This window comes from Astyanax mexicanus, chromosome 12, assembly GCF_023375975.1.
Source record: "Astyanax mexicanus isolate ESR-SI-001 chromosome 12, AstMex3_surface, whole genome shotgun sequence".
NCBI classification, from domain to species: Eukaryota; Metazoa; Chordata; class Actinopteri; order Characiformes; family Acestrorhamphidae; genus Astyanax; species Astyanax mexicanus.
Window position 1 is genome coordinate 26,466,407 of NC_064419.1, and position 24,823 is coordinate 26,491,229.

Consider the following 24,823-nt stretch of genomic DNA (forward strand, 5'->3'; position numbering starts at 1 on the left):
CAGCATATACATTTTTTATAGGCATGGTTATTATTATTAGTATTGGGCATTTCACATTCCTTGATTCACAGTGTCACGTGTGTCCTGGGAACACATCAAAAAAGGGCATTACTACCCACAGTGGACAGAATGGTGGATGGTAATAATAGGTCACATATTTGGAACAGTCTAAGGAGGCTTTGTGGTGATGCCAAAAGTGAACATCACATATTTCTGCACATTAACACATCGTTATCATAAAACTAACATTTTAACAAACTCTGTTGCAGAAACTTTGTGCCATTTTCGCTCTGTTTTTGTGGTGATGTTTTCTGGTTTTCATTTGCATTAGTTTTGTGTCCTTGAAATCTCTACAAATGTTGGTTGTATATGAAGGATCCTTTAGTGACATAGCAGCCAAAATGTGTAGCATACCTCAGCTGCTGCTAATATAAGGCTTTAAACTATACTATAAACTTTTAAAATGTAGTACACAAGTCTAAGTGTAATAAAGAATAGAATATGTCATTTTCTGCCATGCTCATTTTCTGTAATATGCATTCTTATGGCTATTCTTTTTTCTTTTTTTCTGAGTCCTAAACCCAAGTGTCTTTTCCACACCATTGCTAAACGAGTCCATATGATAGACATACAGGCTACGTCTGCAGTATTAATGGCATTGTTGAAAGAGCAGCTGTGCTCTTGTGTTGAAGCTGTTCACTGAAGTGAATGGAAGCAGTGTGTAGGCAGCAAAAGCAGCGTGCCACTGTGGTCCGCCATGTTTTGATGAGTCATACTGGGTCTATATTAGCATCTGAAAAACCCCTGAATGCTTTCTCTCTCACACACATACACACCTCCCACAAAGGTTACTTTACCATACAGGGTGCAAACTAGGTCATCTTCACACAAGAAGGATGAGAGAGCAGTGCTTCAGGATTTCAACAGGTGATCTGGCACATAAACCCACACCCACTTATAGAACATATGTACACATTTACCATGGAAATATCCACACACTAGAGTCCAGTATGTAGACCTATCATCCAGAACATTAAACCTACTATGAGGTGAAGTGAATAATATTCACTGTGAGATATCCCTCTCTGACGTGGGATCTACATATTAGGCAGCAAGAGAGCACTTAGTTCTTGAAGTTGATGTATTGAGAGCAGGAAAAATGGTCATATAAAGATCTGAGACACTTTGACAAGAACCAGAATGTTAATACCAGACAAATAAGGTCAGAAAACATGAGGCAGATCATGTTTTTCTTGGGTGTTCTTGAGCACCCAAGGTTTCCTGATGCAAGTTGGTATCGCTGGCTAGCTTGTCTGGTCTGATCCAACAGAACGGCTGCTGAAGCACTAACTGTTGGTCAGGTTTAGGTTCAGCAACAGTATGTGCTGAAAGAATGAGGTCAGCTGACTACTTGAATATACTGAATATAGACCAGGTTATTCCATCAATGGATTTTTCCAGCCCTGTTTACACTTCCAATCAAGAGTTTTAATCACCTGTGGTATTATTTTTTATAATAATTATGGTATTATTATTAGAGCAATCGGTGACGTAGAGTGGTCCAGCGGTCTAAAACGTTGCCACTATAAGCAGGAGGTCGCAGGTTTGAACCCCCTCTCATGCAGCTTTGCCATCAAGCTTCCAGTGTTCAGAGGGAGCAAAATTGGCCCTGCCCCCTCCAGGTGGGTAGATGGCGCTCTCTCCCCACATCACTCATAGGGTGATGTCCACAGCACAGGGTGTCTGTGAGCTGATGTATCGTAACCGAGCCGCTGCGCTTTCCTCCAAATGCGCTGCCTAGAAAAGAAGCGGTGGCTGATTTCACATGTATCGGAGGAATAATGTGTTATTCTTCACCCTCCTGGTGTGTTGGGGCATCACTAGCGATAGGGGAAGTCCAAATGAGTGGCTTGTGTAATTGGCTGTGCTAAATTGGGAGAAAATGGAGAAAAATGTTAAATAAAATTATAAAAAAAAAAGAGCAATCAGTAGGAAATGAGAACAAATGTGTAAGAGGGCTACAGCAGTCAAATAAAAAATGGAGAACCTACACGAATGAATGCAAGATGAGTTAAATTATTTTTACCAGGACAAGCAGTGTTATGAACCAGCTCATGTAGGTTTTATATAACTTTATCCGCAGTTCGCTAGTTAGCCTTATGCACGGTTCACTACATTAGCCTAAAGCAAGTCTGTTATACTAAAAAAAAAAGCCCACTGCTCCGAAAATGCACTGGAGTTGGAATTTCTACTTTACAGATACAAGTGAAGTTAAATATATACGAACACTGAAATTTTGAATGAATTAAAATTCCTGTCCCTAGTAAGCAAACATAATGATTGTGATAAATGACCTGGCTTATCTACCTGTTCAGAAAAAAAATAGCAGCTCAGTGTCTGTCTTGTAGTCACTTTGAGTCTTCTCCAACTGTTGAACTCACTTCCATATTTACCCCCGGTTTTATTCCTTCTTTGGGCATTGCTTTGTTTGTGGTGGTGGAGTCAGTGGCCACACCCACAAAAATTTCCATGATATACCACACAGTTCTAGTAAGAAAATACTGCCTAGGGCTCTGCTGAACTTTACATGTTTCCTAAAAGTTTTTAGATTGTATTTAACTCTTAATTTCTTATAATAATAATTATTATTATACTATTGTGTTTTATGTATTTCATACATACAACACAATTCAAATATAATTTGATACCCCTGGTGAATTTAATATGTTAATTTTGTGGAAAAGTTTGAAACAGGTCTTAAGGTTTTGCTTACTTAGTAAAACAATAATATTCGAAAGCAAATATTCATACATAAACTAGTAATCTTACACCGCTGTGTTCATTAAAATATGTCAGTTCCAAAACAGTTTCAAAGTTCTGAGTATTATTTATAGTTATCAACATAGTTTATTTCTAGTTTGGTAAATCAGTGCTTAATAATGTTAAATCGTTGGTGGTGGTGAGCTGGTGGTAGAATTGAACACACACATGCTGGCTATGGGGATATTCAGGGGAAATCCAGACCAAGCTTTGTTCTTTAAACTAGTTCACAATATCTACAATATCAAAATAATACTTTTTTCAAAGTGAGGAAAACTATTTACTGTATTTATTTATTTATGTTTACCAGTATCTGTGTTTATTTCACACTAAAACTCTCTTACTGCTGAGATAAATACTTTTATGTAATATATTTACATGTCCAGGCTTTCTTCACAACACTGTACATTTACATCAAAATGTGTCATATGACTAAAGTTGTCTATACATTGTCAAAAAAAAAACAGGATCTGCATCAAATAGTGATTTCATACCATAAAAGCTCATTCCCTGCTTAAGTACACACATTCTAAGACCTGTGACCTCACTCAACCCTGTTTTACCTTGTAAGTCATATTGTCATCTAGGCAAGCATGTCACTTCCTGCATTGAGAAGCAAGAAAGAGAGAGAGAGGGAGGGAGGGTTTAGCGGTGAAGAAGAGAGGAAGAAAGCGCTACATCACTAGCCACTTCCTATCTCGCTCTGTTCCATGACTCGACAGATCGGGGAAGTGGAAAGTGTGTGTCTGTCTGTGCTGAAATTAGCCCAAACACAAACTACCGACACTATTTTTAGAGTCGTGTGTAAATCTGGGTGTTAGCTGCCACTCCACCCCTCGGACTCCATGATGACATCGTTATTGTGGTCAGTGACAAGTGAGTGTCACCAGCCGGCTACAAATCATTCATGAGAATAAAGGTTAATCTAGTGAATGATTTCCATATTAAACCTCTGGGGCTTTCCCTCCACAGGATTTTAAATAAAGAGGTACTGGCCCTAAACAGTGGACATTAACTGTATTGTTATTTATTTATACATATTAACACAAAAATCTTGTATCTTTAAAAATCAATGTAAAAAGATTTCATGGCAGGTCATTTTGGACCATTTCCATTGGCCCTGAGAAAATGTAAAGAACATCTGGCAGATTTTGTGACTAAAATAATGTCAAAAAGTAAAAAAAAACTACAAAATGAAAGGCAATTTGCGCTTAAAATTGATAATATTACTTATTGCCTCGTGTGTCTTGAATGTGTGTCAACATCAATTTGAAGTCTATTGGTTGTTTTTTTTAGGTCTGTTGGTTGTTGTCTGTGCGGGTGAATTAATATACACTATATGGACAAAAATATTCTCAAAAGTAATCCGCTCACTCATTTTTTTAATATAAAACCATTCGTCTGGCATTTTAAACAGAATTTAGAACTGTCTCTATTGTCCAGAAAAGACTTTCTACTAGATTGTGGAGCATTGTTAAGAGGATTTCGATTCAGCGATAAAGCAAGAGCTTTTGTAAGGTCAGGATGTTGAATGATCAACACCCCACCTCTTTCCCAACTCTCCCAGAAGTGCTGGAATAAAAACCATTATTCCAGATAACATTGTTTCACAGTTCCACTGCTCTACAGCTCAAATCTGGCAGCTTTATGCTCCTGTAGCTCACATCTGGCATTATGCATGGTGCCAATAAGTTTATTTTAACTTCTCCAGAGAGTCGTTTTTATTAGAATGGCAGTACCTCCCTACAGGGAGAAGACAAGCTGTGTGTATCAGCAATGGGTGCAACTTAAAGTAGATAAAGGCCTTCATTGGAAGGGGTGTCCATAAACATTTGGACGTATAGCGCAGTTAATACATTACACAGCTTTAACATGCCCGACCTTCAACGCATTGCCATGCTGATTACCAGGCTTCATCCCACATCACTACCTAAGCACCTTTTGTGGTTCTCAGGTAAAGTTAACTAACCATGCTGTGTGTATCTTGTCTGTTCAGATACAGTGGTGTGAAAAAGAGTCACTATTAAATGTTTCAGATCATCAAACTAATTTAAATATTAGTCAAATACAACACAATTAAACACAAAATGCAGTTTTTAAATAATATTTTTTTATGATTAAGGGAGAAAAAAGTCCAAACCTACATGGCCCTGTGTAAAAAGGTGTTTGACGCCTAAACCTAATAACTGGTTGTTCCACCAGCAGGAACAATGCTGTTAGTCTTTCACAGCACTGTGGAGGATTTTTGGCTCCACTCATCTTTGCAGAACTGTTGTAATTGTAATTCCGACACTTTTTAACACAAGGCCATGTAGGTTTGGATTTTTTCTCCCTTAATAATAAAAACCTTCATATAAACACTGCATTTTGTGCTTACTTTGTACTTACTTTGTGTTGTTTCTTACTAATATTCAAAGTTTGATGACTCAAAACATTTAAGAGCGACCAACATGCAAAAAAAGTATGAATTTATGAAGGAGGCAAACACTTTTTCACACCACTGTACATTTGGTATTATTGTGTGAATATTATTCTCTGTTCTACAACTGTACAGTTAAGAATAGGTTCATGTCTGGCTAATGAACAGCATGAAAGCCTTTCCAGACTCCCCACGCTCTCATCCCCTCAGTGTTAGCTCTGTATTTAGCTGACGTCACAGAGTCTAAACCCAGGCATAGCTTAGTCCTGACACATTGATTGTGATTCAGCACTGCAGCTGGAAACTTCAGCAGAATCTTGTTCTTCTATTAACTGATTACTAAAACCTGAATCTAATGAATTTAGAGACAAATACAAGCCTCTTTCTGGGGTCTGTGTTCCCCACTGGTGAATGTATGGTGGAGCCATGGAAGGTGTGTGTGTGTGTGTGTGTGTGAGCCCCAACTCAAGTAGGGTCAGGTGCAGATAGGGATGTGCAGAGGCGGGACATTATCTCCTTCTTTCTTCTGACCCGGAGGCCTGAAGGTCACTTGACCTCATAATGCCAGATCCCTTTACTCAATCTCACACACTTAATCACAGAAGACCTGCACACACACTCATCGCATACACTTACCTTACCCAAAAGACCTTACATGATATTTGAAGAAACTTCTGAAATAAAATATGGATCAATAAAACAAAATAACAAAAACAGTAGTGTAAAATTAAAAACCACAGTTTTTTAGATCAATTTCAATGTTTCAGAAATAAACTATTAAAAAAGGAACATAAGGACAATATTTGTATATATTTGTAATGGGCCCATATTTATTCAGCTATTTGTTAATATATAGGCTGTGTCCCAATTGTACACTAATACTATAAGGTATATACAGCTTAAAATGACAGCTGGGCAACACAATATTTTTTTTCATATTGTGATCAATTTTGTTATTGTTGTACATAATTCTTTTCATAATTGATGCACTGAATCATTTTTAGCTTTTTTTTCACCATTATATAAATTAAACAGTCTGTATTGTGTAATCAAAACACATTTGCTGTGAGTTTTATTAAATAACTAAAGTGTGGAAGAAAAATAATTCCCTGTGCATCAGTGGCGTATTGGGTTAGCAAGTTTCCACACCTCCCTCAACCTGTCTTTTCATACTACGACCATACATTACAGATGAGGATCAAAGATCCATGATATACTCAGGTTAGTGTCATTTAAAGATGGTTCAACTTTTAAAAGCTCCTCTACAAATATCATGCCCATGTAATGCCTGTAAGTTCAGCCAAACTGAGAACCAGATTTGTTTTCTGTGGTTATGTGGGCTCTGCCCTCATATGGATGTCAGTGATAGACTCCAGCAGGGTCAGGGACGGGACCAGAGGGGTTTAAACACAAATCTTATCTGGGTTATATACTTACTGCATAAGGGGCCTAGATTGGACTCATGTGAGAACAAAGTTGGCTGTAATGAAGGGGTCCATGTTGGGAGCCTAATTGGGTCCCAGGAACAATACATGTACAAACCCACTCAGAAACAAACTGAGCCAATATAACCCCCATATAAGTATGGTGTCTGTGTGCTTCTGTGCAGGATGTCTATAAGACAATAACATTACTGGTCACAGAGTAACACTAAATTTGATCACTGCTCTGTTAATGCTGGCCTACAGTGGAGAGTTTCAGTGACCTTTCTTCTTTTAGATTCACACACTCTCCCACATCTATTTGCCTACAAACATACACAAATGACCGCACGTACACAGACACCCTTGTTCGTTCCAGGATGTGGTGTGTTGTGCTGTGTGTATGCTGACGGGGTTTCCCTTTTCACCACTGCTGCATTTCCGTCTAATGTGTCTTTTCAGAATCTGTGTGTGTGTGTGTGTGAGTGTTTAAGACAGTAAAAGATTGAATTAGTAGTAGTAGTAGTCATTCTAAACCACTACTTTTCTTGTTCACAAAAATTTTTATTTAGTTTTTATTGACAACAATTTTTACAAAATTGTGACAATTGTAAATGATTTCTGGGGACACTTAAAAATGTAACACACAGTAAGTGATGTATTTTTTTCTGGAAAGCTGAGACTGGCCTTACTTACACTGATGTTTTGTTCAGCTAAATGGACATTTCATGTGCATATTTGATTATATTTCTGAGCACATAAACCAACCTGTATGGCACCCAAGTAAGGTTTTCCTGCTTCAGTTATTAAATAAAAACAGAGACATTATCAAAGAGAAGACCAACCAGTGGCTGAAATATAAATAAGAGTTCTTGTAACACTCAACCCAGAGTCTGTTTACGGATAAAAAAACAGTGAGCTGCTCAAGCGCGTTAGCCAAACCAAGCTACATATAGTTTTTCATGGAAATTCTACAAACAAATAATATTAAAATGTTTTAGGAACATCCAGAAAAAGATTGATCATCCTGAGAATGTTAACAACTATTTAAAAAATGTTCTACTAACCAAAAATTGTTAGCTTGGATGACCCTAGATAACTGCCCACTGCTGTGGCAAAAATGGCCAACTCGTGAACTAACCTTTTTCTAAAAACTTAAAAAAAAAAAAAAAAAGCACAAATGATATAGTCAATGCCATTAAGTTCCCATGTTCCTAAATCTGCTTTAGTTTAATGGTTTATTATTTGTCCATATCAGTTATAGTCACCATTTTGGCAGTTCTCAGTTCTCAGAAGTGATGTAACTCTTTCATGCTTCATTTTCACATACTGGCTGTATGATAAGGTTAGTTTCAGTATTTGTTATCCCCTGCTGTAAGGTCTTTTGCCTCCAAATGAATTTGTAAATATTTAATTGTAAATCTCCAAAGGTCTGCCAGTGCACTGTTGGGTTCCAAGTGTACTTCTGTGTTAATGTAGTTAGACACAGTAGAGCGGGGTGATGGGAATCAGATATTGTCATAGCAGCCGGAGCTGTGACTGGTATTTACCCGCTTGCCTTGCCAAAAAGCCCTCGTTCTCCTGTTGCCACCTCCAGCACTGCAACAGCCTGTGTGTTTTATTTAGACACAATGTCCTCACAGTGTTTTGCAGCCCAGAGAAGCTCAACAATACACTGCAAATGAAACAGCTCTCTGTCATTTTCACAAACACTATTATCAGGAAACCCAACGTCCAACATTTACTGATTAGCAGAAGAAGTGAGCAGTGAACTGTAGAGCAAAATGGCTGACTCGCCCTAAATCTATCTGCAATTGACTGGTAGGCCATAGATCACTAAAATAGGGCCCAAAATGTTGCATTGCCTTATAAGCGTGCTCATATCAAGAAACATGTATTCAAGCTTCATATCAGGTCATATTGTATTTGGTATTTAAAAAAATGTAATTAGGCATTTTATTTTTGATTCTAGAGATGCAAAGTGAATTCACACGTATTGTTTGTGAAGCTAGGTCAGCTGCAACCAAAGAGATTAAGTTTTTTCACACTCCCACTTGTGAAAAGTGAACATTTGAACGGCCTTACTTATCAAGATGGGCAGTCAAAGAGTGCCCCATTGCAAAGCAGGCATTATCACTCTACAGTATACACTCTTCATATATAATGTGGATACTGACCTTGATATACACTAGTTGTGTACACTAGATTGAGAATGCTGCATTCTTCAACTCAGGTTAGGACACAATTTTCCGAAGAAAAAAAAAAGAAACGTCTTTACAAAGGCCTGGTCATTGATTTATCAAATAAATTATTGCTATCTTAAGGATTTTTCTCTGATAGTCTGATCTGATAGACACCACAGTGGTTTCACAGACGCACATGGTACTTTCAGAAGTCATGCATAAATGTGCAGTGGTGAAGCAAGTACTTATTTTACATGCTATCACCCTGATAAAAGAAAATGTCTGAAAAATATTACATGCCATTTTTGTTATCTTCAGTTGTCAGTAATAACTGAAGTAAAACTTTTTAATTAATTCCAAGTTAAATTTGACAAAGGGTTAAATCAGTAAAATAATGGTAAATGTAGATTACTATCTTTAAAAAAAAAAAGAATTAATATAAAAGAACCTGTAAAACATTTATGTAGGTGTTGAGTGTGAAGTCTTAGAGTTCAGTTACTTTCCAACTTAGTTATATTTATATAAGTATTTTTTTATATATTTATTTATTTATTTATTAATACACTGTTTTTATCCACAGGTAACCAATGCATTTCTGCTACAAATAAAATGTAAATTCCTTCTAAGCTACTATCGGAATGAATGTAAATGTTAGATAGGTTGGGCTACTTGCAACAGATCAGGAGGCTAGTTTTAACATTCATTTGAATGTTACAAATAGTTTTCTCTGCACACATCAAAATGCATTTAAATAGAATGAACATCTGAGGTAAATAAAAATTGTAAACCCTATAAATGTAATTTATATAATATAAACATAAATTGATGTGAAAATTGTGGAAGCATATATGTTTTATGTGTATACAGATATTTCTAGTGTAAAAAGTTTTTACTATTTTTTTTTGTCTTTTTAGGGAACTGGGACCCACAAGCTTTTGTGCAGAAGTTTGGATGTGATGGTCCTGTGGCTTCCCTACAGTTCCTTACCCAAAACCATAAGGATTAGATGAACTCTCACTGGCTTTTCTTTTTCACCTCTGACCACTGTTATACCTGTTCCAATATTGTACTCTTTGTTTTTTTTTCGTTTGCTACACAATATAGGAAGACTCATTCAAATTATAATTTTAAATGATACATAGTATACTTACACGTTTTTATATTTACATTTCCGTTCTACAGTACTTTTAGTTTATATTGGCTGTTTGATTAACATTTAACCTGTCTAATAATATTCTAATAATGCCTAGTATGACTAAAATGTATTTTAGTGTTATGAAAGTCGTGTATTTGTATAGTTGGATTCTTGTTTTCCTCCCATGTATTTAAGGCACACTGGCAAAACTTAGCCTGTGCTTTCATCACTTCCTCTGCAAGTGAGTAATAGGGTTCTAAAATATTATTAGGCCTCAAGGGACAATAATAAAAAAATACGGAAACTACCAGACCACAACATGTATTTATGCAGAAGTCTGAGTTGGTATATTTAATGCTTTTTAGCATGCATTAATGATGTAAGAGGTGAGTAGTTGCACACAGATACACAAACACTCACTGCGAATGACTACTGATTCCATGCACGCTGTGGCCACTACTCTTTTAAAAACTACTCTTACATAATCCACCTCTCACTTAAAAACCACTGCAGCGCCGCATTCCTGTCTCCTCTAGTCGAGTTCAGAAAGCAGCAGACAGGCTGCCCTGAGGTCAGCGTTGCTGCTGCTGCTGCTGCTGTTAAAGAAGAAGAAGAAGAAAAAGGGTTTGGTTTTGGCCAACTCTGTGGATTTCAGGCCCACACATAGACGGCCGGACAGAGCAGCGGAGAGGGGAAAAATGAGGGTGAGATTGATGAAGAGTGGCTAAGTTGTTATCACGCTTCTGGAGAGAGTGTGTGGAAAGAGTCGAACAGTAGAGGAAGTACGTCAGGGCCAATAGAAGAAGCAGGGGGTGAAACCAACACAGCGGAAGCCGCAGTGGAACTACGACTAAAATACTCTCACAACTCTCGGCCAGACGCTCCAGGAGTGAGTGACGGAGGGGGGCATGAGTTCACGGCTTTTGCCTCTTTTTTTATAAACATGCACTGGGGCTTTTCATGGGTGAGAGGAGCGCTGTGTTTGTGAATGTGACAGCCATGTTTCCACTGCAGTTTTGGTCTTCACATGCCCGAGTAGTCTTTATGTTTATATTCAGCAGCAGATTTGCATGAAGCACTATTTCAGACAGAGAGTAAAGCTAATAATATGCTGTTACTTCATAACGGAAGGTTTTGTTTATGGTTTCAAAAAAGATCTGGACTACCTATTTTTAACAACTGAAATCAAGTGCATCACCAGCACTGACCGTGTTTGTGTTTAGAAATGTTATGTTGCATTCTCTTGCAGATGCTGGTTCAACTTAGAACCAAATGGGATATAAAAGTGGTTTAATGGATAACATCCTTGATAACATAATATTTAAAAAAAAAATCTTTTTCTACTTTTTTTTTCCCATTTTCTCCCAGTTTTAGATAGGCCAGCACCTATTCAGCTGCTACACATCTGTAGATCCCCCATAAGAAATGATACCACAACACAAGGAGGGTAAAGACTAGCACATGCCTCTTCCTACACATGTGAAGTCTGCTGCTCATGCATCTTTGCAGAGTAGCCAGCGCGCTCTGAGGAAAGCAGAGCGACTCAGTTCCGTTACATCAGCTCACAGATGCTTTCTGCTGATCAACGTCACCCTAGGAATGATGAGGAGTGAAAGATTGCCATCTACCCACCTAGAAAGAGCAAGGCAAATTGTGCTTTCTCTGGGCTCTGGCAGCTGATGGCAAGCTGCATGACTGGGATTCGAATATAACAACAGCTTTGTGGAACGATTTTCAGAAAAATGTTTCTTTGTGTAAAATTGTGAAGACATTACATATTGCACATATGCAGTGCATAATGTCAGATTCGTATTGCAGGCAAAACATCGAGAAATCCCTGTGCTTAAAAGACAAGGCTGTTTGTCAGATATTGGATGCTGGGTATTTTTGGGCCCTCAGGCAGCATTATAGACATCCAGAAATCATTGCGTGTAAACGCAGTTTAAATTGGGGTTGTATTGACTGTTTTATTTGTAACTCTAAAACATACACAGTAGTAATATTTAGAGTTGGTACGGCAGTATACAAAAATTGGATACAGCCCAGTCCTACCTCTGGGTACTCCAGTTTACTCTTTTGAAATAACACATGGTAAGTGAATTGGCTATGCAAACTTGAACTGCCCTCTTGGTGTGTAAAGTACCCTATGATGAGCTGGTGACCTGTCCAAGTGGTTTTACTACATTGTCTCCATTGATTCTGGGTGGGATCTGACACACGGTGATCCTAACCTGTAGGAAGCAGATAAGACAATGTATGGATGTTTCTACTGTATTTAGAACACTTTTCCTCTTTGTTAAAATGTAGCACAATGCTTTCTTTCTGTGTTTTTAAACTGCCATTAATTCACCAACATTGGAGGGCTGAACATGGTTGGAGGAGGACACTACAACTGCCATTTCTAAGACCGGATTTGGTAAGAATGTACTTACTTGTAATGGATGAGACCAGTTATACCCTCTTGACACACAGCCGCGGATGGCTGTGGAATCAAATGGGATTGAATTCACAGTCTCCCAACAATAGGGTCAACACTCCTCACTCTCACAGCTACAAAGCTTCTTTTTGTTCCACAGCTCTTGCTAAATAATGCAATTTAATAAAGATAAATAAAGATATTAGAGGTTGTCTTCGGTTTTTGTCAAGACCTGGGACTCAAACTTTTAAGGTAAGTACACTTTTTTTAAAAATTCCCAAGGAGCAAATCACACTACGTAACACTGTATTTTCTTTTTCACAGTGTGAACTCTGTACCAACTCCCTGCTCAGATAACCCCACTTTCTCCATACGTAAGGACGGGTCATGCCAGTGTCTTGCTGGAAACTGAGTATTGGTTTCCATTCTGCAATTCTGTCTCGGAGGAGCGTTCGGTATCAATACTCGCAATGTTTGAAAAAAGGCCTGGATTTAGGAAAGCAACTTTGATGTGCCAATGATCAATGTAGGTTAGTAGTGTGATTGACTTGGAAATGGTGTCTAGACACACACACATTCAAACACACACACACTCATACTCATCCAATGCCTTCGTCAGCTACATAGCATACCTATACTTGCTTCAGCTAATGTATATAAACAAATTTCATTTTCTCACAGGTGAAAACATTACATCTTCCATTCTCTCTCACACACACACACTCACACACAGCAGAGTGGAAAAGGTAGAGAAGATCTTTCTTCCTCTGGTGGTTAAGCCAGTCTTTTGTGAACCTTGCTGTGGCCCCTGTGTGAACTCAGAGCATTGATCAGTTTGTCCAGCGTGCACTTTTTGTTTGGTTCTCAGACTTAGACCATCTCCTCAAACACACAACAATGCTCCATAACAAAAACAAACTTGCTTCTTTCTATCTTTGTTCTCAGGCTCCTCAATGATCCCATGATTAGACCTATCGGCTCATTTCAGAGTCATCGCCAGGTCACCAAGCCATCCAGAGGTTAGAGAAGGTTAGAGACATAAAAAACAAGAGTTGTTTTTGTGTGAGACCACTTTGTTGTTTTCATAAACTACTCAGTCTAGTTATAATATTAAAACCACCTGCTTGTTTCTATCCTTTTCCAGCTATGCTCAGCATATTGGAGCATACAGTATATACAGTTATAGTTCTAAAAATAAAGACTGTAGACAGTAGCTTTGCTGCATATTATATTATCCTTCTTTTATACTGTTCTTTAAGGGTCAGGAGGATTACCACAGAGCAGGTATTATTTGGTTAGTGGGTCATTTTCAGCACTGCAGTGACATTAAGATGGTGGAGGTGTGTTACTGTGTGTTTTGCAGGTATCAGACACAGCTGTGCTGCTGGAGTTTTTAAACACCTCAGCCTCACTGCTGGACCACAAATATCCAGCCAACAGCATCCTGTGGGCAGCATTCTGTGATGTCCATTTCATCAGCTGCAAACAGTGAAAATTTAATAAAATACAAACACTGCACTTTTACTTCACTTTTATTGTTGCTCCATTACACTTACTGGACAAACTGAGAATTTAATAAAAGTCTTCTTTGGTCTGTAAGCTGCACTGTAAGGACCAGGCCTGCCAAATGAGTAGGTGACTTACTTGAAATTACATAAGCATTTGACCTTTTAAGATATTTTTACAGTAAAATAAGTTCAAACAAATCTACATTATCAGGGGCAAACACATCTATACAGTACTGGTGTAATAGTTCACAGGAACTGATGTACAATCTATTTATTTAGTCTTTATTTAATAGCATGCACGTAAATCAGTATAAGATCATTTTTATTTTCGGTTTTATAAAGGACAAACGGTAAGTGGTGTTTGAGAGTTAAAAGGAAATATGCATCATATTAAAACAGAACTCTATTTGCATCAAACAGCTTTAAAAAAGTACAACAAAGATATGAATTCCTAGCACAAAGAAATGTGAAATGGAAAGTGGGCAGTTGAATTGGTGACTAAACGATAGATCAAGCTTTTGTCTGTGTGAATGTGAGTGAGAGTGGGTATGTGTGTTGGCTGGTGTTCCTATTCAAATAAGAGGAATTTCAGCCAAAACTGGTTTGGTCAGCCCTTTTCTTTACCACAGTTTTTGGTCCCCGGTGCTTCAGGGGTGCTGGTAGATGGCACTTCTAAAGAACCATGACTGCCTAAATACATTTCCATCAACAACTAAAACAACAGTACAAAACCTTTTACGGTTGTATGAATGTTTGTGCACCCTTGATTAGTTTCATGATGTTCCTTTATAAATCATTGTTTGTTCGGATCAGCAATTTCACTTAAATATATGAAATAGCAGATGAATACAGTGTTATTCCAGAAGTGAATTGAAGTTTATAGGATTTACAGAAAGTGGTGTAATAACTATTTAAACATAATTAGGAAGGTACATTTAGGCACACCAATAGAAAAAACTCAATATTTATTAGATCCTCCTTTTGCAGAAATAACAGCTTATAACGGCTTTATAAAGCTTTCAATGAGAGTCTGGCTTCTGGTTAAAGGTAATTTGGGCCATTCTTCTATACAGAACATTTCCATTACAGTCAGGTTAGATGGTTTCATCATGAAAATTATCAGGGGTGCCCAAACTGAATCTGTTTGTAATAACTACTGTATCATGTACATTTCAAAGTTTCAAGTTTTTTTTATGTCTGGATGCATTCCCTGATATGTGACACACCTAAAATGACAGTGATTTTGGGGTTTGAGGATTTAGAAACATCTCTGGAAAGAATGTGTAATTTCACAAAGCATGTGGAGGAATACTTATAATGCATGTTAATGTAAAAAACAATCAGTGTACATGTTGAGTACTCTCTGTTGAGTACTCAGTGTACATGTTGAGTAAAATGTAGAGAGCAATTACATGCAATAAATCCATGGGCGTGGTAGTGGGGGGAAAAGTGGACCTGACCACCCAGGGCCCAAGTAGAGAGAGGGGCCCATGAAAATTTTTGCTCACGTTCCTTGTGTACTGGCATGGATAGGGGCCCACTGTCACTGAGAGTGTACAGGGCCCCGAATTTGCTGCTACGCCCCTGAATAAATCTACCAGACCACTGTGGTTTTAATAATGCATATATTAGACGTTGTAGGGACAATCATGGCAGGACACTGATACCTTTAATCAGAATTTTAGGTTAGTGATAATCCAGGAAAAGCAAAAATGTTTTGCCTCACCCAGACCTTTAATCAAAGTCATCTCTATTCATACTCCCTCCAAAACAGAAGACTAAACATAGTTCACTAATATGTGTTTAATGAATTTTTGGTTTTAGAGGGTTTGTGTGTTATAAATCAATGATAAACTACATGGTGTCATTGGTCAGCTATTGTATAACTGTGCAAATGGTTCCAAACTGCATATAAATAGTCTTGTACTCAACCTTCCATTTAGGAATAAGCTGCATCCAAGGCTCTGGGCAACATGAGCTACGAGGAACTATCATTTGAATCGGCCTGAATGGGCCCTGGAAAGAAACACAACTAATTTGATTATATAGCCATAGTGGCTTTGAATTTTTCCGCCACGTAGTTAAATAAGCCGGCACTAGATCTGTGACAGCCTTGCACTTCCATGGAATCCCTGCATGCAAAGCAAGCCAGGGGAACCCTACATAGAGTGATGTAACGACTGAATGGGGCAACCGTTTCGGCAGAAGACTATGGAGTGGTAAATCATTCACTCATACACTCACAATGGACCAAACTGTAAATACTGGTTAGAAAATGCCATGTGTAAGTTTTCTGTTTCTAACCCCCATTAAAAGTCGTTCCTAAAAGGAAAGTGCCTATGATGGTTCAAACTGTCCAGCCTGAACGGAATTCCCTCACTCCAGCTTACTGATGGGAGGAGATAAGATGTGTGTAGGTGAGGATGAGGGCTATATTTTGACATCCAAACTATTACCCAAGCAAATGTATATGATCAGCATAATCCAGTGTGATAAGCAATGACACATTTAAAGGTGCTATATATGATTTCAGTGTAATACATTTTATTACAAATTTAAGGAATGTTTAACTACAGTTTGCAAGCTCTCTGGTCTGTTTGCGTGCATACTTGACTCTGGCTATAAAAATTAAAAACAAACAAGGAAGTATGCCTCAGACTTAGCTTTGGAAAGGCCACTGTTTGTTATGCTGTTTAGGTCATAGCAGTTTATGCACTTGCATGCCAAAAGCCACTGAACAGCAGTATGGAAATTCATCATGAAGTTTCACCTCAAGGGATGGCTTGATAAAAGCTCAGTCCTGTATGTGTGGCAAGGCGATGTGAATTATCAAAGTTCAAGCGGCCTGCAAGTAAGTGTCAGATGGATGGGACATTCTGTTTCCAAAGATGTGTGGCCATTTCTTCATCCACAGTTTGTGTACTTGGGAATATGTCATAGAAGGCAATACTCTTCACATTGCACTTGGTGCTAATTATTGTGACTGGCAGTGCCTGGCTAGAACTGTCCATGTAAATCCTGCAGGCCAAGGGTCATGGAAAATGTCAGGGAACACTATAAAAGTCCCTGTCCTATGACTTTTGGCATCACTCAACCTAAATAAAAAGTGGTCAACTGTAAGCATGGCAAGTGTAACAATTAAGAGTCGCACCTCATTAAAAACAGCCTTCAAGCAATTGCTACATTACACCACAACTGCAGTTTGTTTTTGTTACTTTGACTGCTGTGTTTAAGAGCTCTTAATCTGTGTGTAGGCTTGAGAGTGACAGTTAGAAAGGAATACTGCGGAACGAACATCTGTGGCTTTCCTAATTTCCACAGAAACTGTGAAGAAATCCTATCACTTGCTGCAGGACAGGACAAGTTCACATAAGTCAGAACATGAATGACTTTTCTTGAATTTATTATTATTATTATATCTTAACTCTATTAATGTTACACTAACACTGTGAGTTAATTTACTGTGTGTGATTTGTAAAGGACAGAAAAAAACTAAAAAGAACATGGCAGTAGAAAAATGAATTTGTCACACGTATCAAACAGCATGAGTGAGTGTTACAGCACGCTCGCCAAGCAGTACACGTCATGGCATCAAGCAGTGGAAGAAAAAAAACACTTTGCTTCCTCTGTTTTTGTCTATAAAAAGTTTATTCAAATGATTAAGTCTACATTCTCACTTTCAGTATTTGTTGCCAAGCTGGTCTAACTGCCACCCAACCAAAGCTGCCAGCAGGCCTCCTCATTAATATGGATGAAAGGACTGTTGAGAGGAAAGAGACATAGAAGTTCATAAAGGCCAAGCACTGTAGATAAACTGTGAGGTGAGCATATCATATCAACAACCTTCCTGTAAAAGTCTACTGCACCTTAGCTCTTATAAACATTGAAGCTTCAGACGTAACGTTTAATTTCAACAATACACAAAGCAAGTCTTTTGTTGGACAAAAGAACAATAGATTTTGGGACCATAAATGCAGGTATTTTACTGAAGTTTTGACAATTTTGTTTATGAAGCACCTTCTCCCAGAATTCTAAAACTTCTCAAGACCATAAAAATACAAGACAATGTATGGACAGATAAAATCACCAATCCAGTTGTGGCAGCAACAGCCTTTTCCAGAGATAGGGTGGTGTAAAAGGTGTCCAGGCACTATTTCACGTTTCTGGGCCGAGCTGGAAGCAAAGAATGCCGTCCAGAGGGCTCTCCAACAGCTGAACAGTGCTGATCCTCAACCCCATGCCATGTTTCTGCCCATTCTCTTTTCCCACTAATCTCGTTTTTTTCTTCCCCTCTGCCCATGTGTTGGTTTTGTGGAAATCATTTGGAGGTTCCAGGGACAGGACGATGGGAAGGGGATTGGTCCAGCAAAGGACATGGCAAGCAGGTCCATCAGCAGCAGGATTGACTATCAGTGGATAATATTAACATATTATATGTACTATACTGACATACCAAATGTGATAGGACATGGGACTATGACAACGTCCTATGGAAGTCAAAGAATGTTGCACTGATCTGCAGGATATTTGTGTGGGGCATTAATTTTAAATGTTTGCATAGACAGTTTTAGCCAGGCACCACTGGTCATGATCAGTTCTAACCAGTAGAGTCTGCATTAAAATGTTCAAAAAAACTTTTAATTTTAGGAAAAATGTTCACAACTTGAAATGGAAAGTCCCATCCATCTGGCACCCACTCGCCTTGCTATGAGCTCTTTAGCCAGAGTGTAACCTCACTTACAAGATAACACCTCACTACTTAAACTGGTGTAGACATTCCCAAGTCGCCTTTTGAGATAACACTTCATGACCCATTTACATACTGTATCCCACGACTTCAGATACTTCAAGACCATTATGAAGGACCACAGTGGTAGACAAAAAGGAGCAAAAGCTCAGAGGAACCAACACAAGAACTGAGATTAAGCGTTAAACAGAAGCACTTCCTTGTGAGTAATTTGGTGAGACACAGGCAACCTGTTTGTCAAAGAGATGAAAAGTGTGGAGAACGTTTTGAAAGTAATGATTTAAAGATTCTTCACACTTCCACGTCTTTTAGACAAATGGCATCACTCAAAGAACTCTATGTATCACATTTATTTTATTATTACAGGAATGTCATTGTCCGTAATATTCAATAGAACATTCAAATAAGTTCAGAGTTAATTACTTTGCCTGTCTTCACGGAGAACGATCTGTTCCCATGTCCAGATCGGATCGTGTGATAGTTCCGATTGTGAGGACAGGGAGAACCCATAGGAATTCCCTGATGACAAATCCCACGGCGTCACGCTATCGCTTCACCTACACATGTTGCAGCCCGCCCATACTGTGGCAGAGAGCCACTGGATTCCCCCCTCCATGTGTGTGTGTGTGTGTGTCTGTGTGTTTGTCTCTCTGTTTACTGCGGCCCCTGATACACTCATGATTCAGACCCCTCTCCCACTCACTCTATTTTTGCTTCATTAGGGCCAAGTCTGTCAGCTAATACTACTACACTGCTCTAGTGTCAATTGCCAAGGCGACTAATTTAAGAGTTCAGAACGCGTAGCTGCTTTGGCAACACCTCGCTGAGGGATTATTTGGGTTGAATGAAGGTTAAGGTCATTTGAGAGTAGGGACTGTACCACTGCATGTAATGGGGAACATAAAGAAGAAGCTCACAGAGTTTTTAGAAGGCCATGGGAAAATGTTTTTCACTAGATGTATGTGGACAAAATGGCATAGTTGGAATCCATTGGTTAGGCCACAACTCCAAATATTCTCAAATATGAGAAACATTCCAAAGTTCCGCCAAGTGTGGGCGATATGACAAAAGAATAACATTGTGATACTTGATCTTTTCATGATATTCTATTTTCTTTTTGAAGAACTTAAAAAAATATTACCCAGCTGGAATCAACCAACAGAAATAAAACGTGGTGGGTAGTCATGACAGACTGACTTGAGCATGTCACCTTAAGTGACAAGTCCTGCTGTTGTCTTGGTGGAGACGACCAGTGAATCAGTGTGTGTGGAGGCACTGTTGTCAGTGGCAAGATCAACAGTTTGTTGTCATGCATCACGCATCATGTGTCCAGAAGACCTGGTCTCATTGAATGAGCTGAAATTTTGTGTTATACTAGACCTCCTGTAGTCTTGATTATCAGCACTTTTACATTAATGAGGTCCTGCGATCTCTGGTCCTACCTATTCCGACAGGAAAATGCTCGTCCACATACTGTTGGCCTGTTGAGAGCCTGCCTTTAAGACTCAGATACTATGCCATGGCCAGTCACATCATCTAACCTATTCCTGATTGAAAATGTCTGGGATGATATTGGACATGCTATCGACACCCTAGTCCTGCTGCAAAGCCTGCAGAAACTGTTTGAATATTCAATATTTAAGCATATTTACTTGTCTGCATGTTACACATTGCAGTGTAATTGAGTTCTGATCAAATCTTTCACACCACATATGTACAGTAGGTGGTCGGAAATGGATCCCACCCACATTTAACATACATGTAAAACGTAATGTGTTTACTTTGTTTACATAGTTTCTCTAAACTGTTTACAGTCTCCCAGATCAGAAGCATTTTGATTAAAAAACATTGTTACAAGAAGAAAACAGAAGTGATGAGCAATCTAATGTCAGTCTAATCTAATGTAACCTGACTGTAAGGGGTCTTGGACTTGACGCCTAATGCTACATTTTTTATACCAGTTCCATAATTGATGATGCTGCATTATAAACTAGTATATACTATGACATGACATATATATATATATATATATATATATATATATATATATATATATATATATATATATATATCACAATACATATTGTTGCATTGCCTACCAAAGCTCAGCAACTAGCTGATTCAAAACTGGTGTATAATGAGCAGAATGATGCTTTTATGTGTAAAATATCAATGGACTCAATGGAATTTTAGTGACATGGGTCCAGTCAAGATTGTATGGCATGGTGGATTGGTAGTATTGTTTGTTAGGTCTTGATTCCCACAATCGTATTTGTGCAGGTTTCCAAAAAGCTTACGGATATGGACAGAATGGAGCGGTTCCACTGGAAATCATGGAGGCAGTATAACCAGTAATTCAGGTGAAACACGACCACAGCCATATGGACATGACGAAGAAGACATTCTTGCAGGAAATAATTATTTTTACACCGTTTACAGCTGTGTACACAACTGCCTCTTTCACTTAGTTACATATTTGTGTGGTAAGTACATTATCACAACCTTGTAACTTTCAGTTAGATCATAAGCAGTAGTTGGGAATTGGAAATTACTACAGTTGGATTAAAGTTAAAACTTTTGTTTAAGAAGAGTTGTTTGTTAGTTTGGTAGCCCCACAGCTCATAGGGGACCTGCTGAAATATTGGTAGCCTGTGTCCGGGCGAGCCTCTAGGGGGAAAAAAGTAGGAACTTATTATTCTTCTGCGCATTTTTTTTTTGGTGTATCATTTGACAGGCTTGTAGCCGGCATGCAGATGTCAACCTGATTTGCAGTCCAAATTGTAACTTTATCTTTCTTTCTCGCGCTCTCTCTATCTCTCTGCATTGCATCAGCATCCGCTTCAGCACATGCATGGCAGCCTGGACTTCCACTCAGTGTGGGTAATAAGAGTGGTCTGCTCAATGATTGGCCTGGCGAAGGAGTGGAGAATTTTAGCCGGACACCTGAGAAATCTCATGGGAACTCTCCAGCCTCCTAATTGGACTGTGTTCAGACAAGTATGTCACCCTACACACAGTTATATATAATAATAATGATTATTAGCACCAAGATGTCTTATGATTTTGGCTACTATTTTTTTTTTCTACTTTTTTGGAGGGGGGTGCATTCTTGGCCTTCCTCTATTTTTTCCAATATGTTTGATTGCAGCAAGGAGTTTTACTTATGCAGGACTTTATAACTCAGTTAAACAGTTGTTTAGACTAGTGACTGGTAGTTACAAACTTGGCTGTAAGGCACCTGTAAAAATGTAAATGAAAAAAATACCTTGTGTTTATTCACTCAGTAAAACACTTATATTCAAATAAATACATTTATCAAAAGTTGTGGTTTTACATCACTGTTTTCATTACAATCTCCAAAGCTCTCTTTGTGGGAGTCTAATATTATTTATAGTTATCATCCAACACCTGCCCTGTAAAAATGCACTTGTTGTGGGGGGGGCAAATTTTGGGTTGTATACCTCTCGGTGAGAAATCTTGAGTGTGTCCTATCTGCCTTAAGGACACATTTACAGACATTTTGCCAGTTGGCAAACTTTTAGAGAAGGCGCATCTGTCAGCCAGCCACTATCATCTTCATTTGCAATGGTGTTAGGAACTAGAAACACTAGGATCTGAAAACTAGGATCTGTCGCTGGATCAGTATTTAGCAACATATCAAGGTTTTGTTTGGGATCCGAAAATGTTTGGGTTTGAGTATGGAGGACTTCTGGTGAGCTCTTCAATCCTGTTTTGCAGTGGAGCAATGCAATTCCCCAGTTGATAACATGAGGATCTGGGGACTGGAGAGCCATCGCATTTGATAGTCAGTCACCCCTAGTAGTCATACAAGGGACACTAACAAGCTCAGCGGCATTTTTAGCATTTTCACCCATGCACTGCACGTGTTTGCTACGGATGTCTTCACCAAATTGTAACACTTCCTTGATCAGTCAAATCTTTATGGGACCAGCTGAGGTGCCAGCTTCAGGAACCTAGAAGTGAACAGGATCTACAGGCCCAGCTGTAACATATGTGGGCCAATGTGCTGCAGGATGCCATATTGAGCATTAACCCATTGATGGATAGAATTAAACCATTTCCATTGTATAAATAAAATTCAATACCCATACTGATATATTGTACATGCATTACAATTTCAGGAGCATGCATTAGTGCAGTATGTAAAGTTTAGTGTTTTTTTTTTATATAGACATTAGTTTATAGCTACATTCTATTCCGCAGGGTCTCTCAGCAGTACCCTTATATTCCATACACACTGAGCGTGGCATGTGAGGGGAAGGACCTGCAGAAATCCAGAACCATCTACTACACAACTTCCTGAAAAAAGCACTTCATTTGACTTTTAACTGTCTATGCACTTATTTGTTTTGTATGATATTGTTGTATGGTGTTTTACAGACAATTAAAAAATACATACTGGAAAATCTGTCTGAGCCTGTGTCTGCAACGTCTGTAAATAAAGATGAGAGTAGACATAACAATAGACTTAACTAAAAGTTGAAGATACAGGTCTGTAATTTACCAATATTTACAGATTTGTTAGTCATTATAAGGTACATATTAATACTTTGAGATGTGCTTTTCTAGCTCAAAACCTACTTTGGAACTGTAACTTTATTTTCAGTTCAATGTATTTATGTTTTTATTTGCATTTATCTTTCGCTGCTAGTTTGGTATTCCTTGTGCCACCACAACAGATCTGACCTATAACATGTACAGTTCATCTTTCTGACAGGTTAGATACCATTGCAACTAGAAAATGTATTTACTTGTTAATCACTTGTTAGTGGTTACCTGTCAGTGGTTTTAATGTTATAACTAATTGGAAATATAAATATACACTATATTGCCAAGGTATCCACGCGCCTACTTTGCGTTTGGTGACGTAAGGCTGTATGATGCTGCTTGACCATGGAAACCCATTCCAAGAAGCTCTCTATGCTCTACTGTTTTTGAGGTCCAAATTATGTTTGGAGGTCTGTAGCGATTGATTTTGCAGAAAGTTGGCGATGGCTGCACACTCTGCTGATCCTGCTCTGTCATTTTTTCATTGACAGAGCGAGCTGCTTCTGTTCCCAGTCACTATCACTGACAGTTGACTGTGGAATATTTTGTAGTGAGGAAATTTCACGACTGGACGCACAGGTGCTGCATCCTATCGTGGTACTATGCTAGAATCCACTGTGCTCCTGAGAGCGGCCCATTCTTTCAACATCTAATCTCAAAAACACACAGTAATGCAAACATGAACATACCCCCAGGTATGGTGAAGAATTGGTGGCAAATTAAAAAGCAATTACTGCAAATGGAAATAAAACAACCATTTAACATTAAACAACAAATAAAAGTCATATTTCAACTTTAAATGTCAGTTGTGTGCCAATTGGAAAATTGCTTGGTTTTATACACCTGTGGCCATGGAAGTAATTGGAACTTGAGTTCAATGATGTGGATGGGTGAGCAAACACTTTTGGCAATATAGTGTACATTGGAAAATCTGCCCTATTTTTTTTTTATTTTGAGAAAAGTAGTTGAGTTTTCAGGTAATAGTGGTTTTCTTTTGCCATTCTATCAGCAAGCAGCACTACTGTAGTGACTTAACTCCAAGCTACCTTCTGTCAAACTTCTTACTGAGTTTGTCTAAAGTTTGCTCTTCTCTTTTTGCCCCTTTAATCAAACTCAGCCACAACAGACCTAGAAGATCTCAATGTTCTTCGAGCTGCTCAAATAAAAAAAAGAAGAAGTGAGTGATAAGATATTTTCTCTACAGTTTCTGAGCAGATGAAATATAACCCATGACGTTTTGGCCTCTGCGGTTCCTTTAATGGCTTTTCCACTAGTTTGCTCGCTCGGAAGTTTGCGAACCAAATAAAGGCAGCAGGGGGCGTGGCCGGAACCGCGCCTTATATGGAGTTTCCACTCCTGCGCTGAGCCAAAGGCGAAAGAGCAAAAGCCAAAACCCAAAAACCCCAGCAAACAAAAAAAGCTCTGTGGATCTTCTCGCAATGTTTACCAGCCTTTAACACTCTCCCAGTGTGTGTGTCAGGGCGTGTTTCAGCCGTGTGTGCTTTAACACACTGCTTGTTAAAGATTTAAACTGCTGTTCACTTCAATTAACTCTGTAACTTCTGTAACTTCAGGTTTTCTTCAGCAGAGTCCGTGTGAGCTGCT

At 38.6% G+C, this 24,823-nt stretch overlaps 1 protein-coding gene across 1 annotated transcript in view; it reads left to right on the forward strand.

Moving 5' to 3' along the window:
- The window catches only part of LOC103035165 (phosphatidylethanolamine-binding protein 4), a 118,215-nt gene extending 107,927 nt beyond the window's left edge, over positions 1-10,288 (forward strand). Inside the window, exon 7 of the mRNA XM_007235480.3 lies at positions 9,758-10,288. Coding sequence (XP_007235542.3) covers positions 9,758-9,849 — 92 coding nt within the window. The 3' untranslated portion in view covers positions 9,850-10,288. The remainder of the gene's footprint in view (positions 1-9,757) is intronic.
- The last annotated feature ends 14,535 nt before the right edge of the window (positions 10,289-24,823 follow it).